The 1,188-nt window shown below is 42.8% G+C and overlaps 1 protein-coding gene across 1 annotated transcript in view; it reads left to right on the top strand.

Annotated features, from left to right (window-relative positions):
- The window catches only part of LOC18038315 (DExH-box ATP-dependent RNA helicase DExH12), a 7,920-nt gene extending 6,732 nt beyond the window's left edge, over positions 1 to 1,188 (top strand). The window contains 1 exon segment of the mRNA XM_006428509.2: positions 19 to 1,188. Coding sequence (XP_006428572.2) covers positions 19 to 797 — 779 coding nt within the window. The 3' untranslated portion in view covers positions 798 to 1,188.

Raw genomic sequence — 1,188 nt, 5'->3', positions numbered from 1 at the left:
ATTACGAGCCCAATTCAGTTACGAGCGAGACCGATCCACATGTCAAGGCAAATGCCCTTCTTCAAGCTCACTTCTCTAGACAGCAGGTGGGAGGGAACCTAAAGCTAGACCAGGAAGAGGTGCTTCTTTCTGCTAGTAGATTGCTTCAGGCAATGGTTGATGTGATTTCAAGTAATGGTTGGTTGAGCCTGGCACTTTTAGCAATGGAAGTGAGTCAAATGGTGACACAAGGCATATGGGAACGTGATTCCATGCTACTACAGCTCCCACATTTTACGAAAGATTTGGCTAAGAGATGCCAAGAGAACCCTGGAAAAAGTATAGAGACGGTGTTTGATTTGGTGGAAATGGAAGATGATGAAAGGCGTGAGCTTTTGCAGATGTCGGATGTGCAGTTACTTGATATTGCTCGGTTTTGCAATCGTTTCCCTAACATTGACATGTCATTCGAGGTGCAGGACAGTGAAAATGTAAGGGCTGGGGAAGACATTACATTGCAGGTGGTTCTTGAGCGGGATCTAGAAGGAAGAACAGAGGTGGGACCTGTCTATTCTAACAGATATCCTAAAGCCAAAGAGGAAGGCTGGTGGCTTGTTGTAGGTGACACGAAGACTAACCAATTGCTTGCCATCAAGAGGGTGTCTCTTCAAAGAAAGTCCAGGGTAAAGCTTGATTTTGCTGCTCCTGCAGAAGCTGGAAAGAAGACATACACGCTCTATTTCATGTGCGATTCATATATGGGCTGTGATCAGGAATATGCCTTCACCGTTGATGTCAAAGAAGCAGGGGAAGAGTAAAGAAAAACCTGTCCGCATTGCAGTTTTTGTTACTTTATAAACTCCTGATGTGTGTGCTATGATGACTTGATTGAATGCACATGAACATGTTTTAACAAGCTTGATGCAATCTGATCTTTAAAACTGTCCTTTTCAGATTTATAAATGGTCCATTTAGTAGCTACAACCTCCTTAAAACATGCATTCATCTTTATCCCGAGCATCAATTACATTCAAATTGTGGGAAATTCTGTGACTTTAGAGCTGGTGGTAGGGACAAGAGAAGCTGTGATGGCTTTGTCATCCTTCTTGGGAATTATGGCTTTGATGTTACTGGTCTGAGAAAGGATCCTCTGGCTTTCGAGAAATACTGAAAGCATGTTACGTCTTCTATATCAGTTCTGTTGATTTT

Source organism: Citrus clementina, unplaced genomic scaffold, assembly GCF_000493195.1.
Source record: "Citrus clementina cultivar Clemenules unplaced genomic scaffold, Citrus_clementina_v1.0 scaffold_6, whole genome shotgun sequence".
In the NCBI taxonomy this organism is placed as follows: domain Eukaryota; kingdom Viridiplantae; phylum Streptophyta; class Magnoliopsida; order Sapindales; family Rutaceae; genus Citrus; species Citrus x clementina.
Note: the sequence above shows the minus strand (reverse complement) of the source record. Positions and strands in the feature narration are given on the sequence as shown.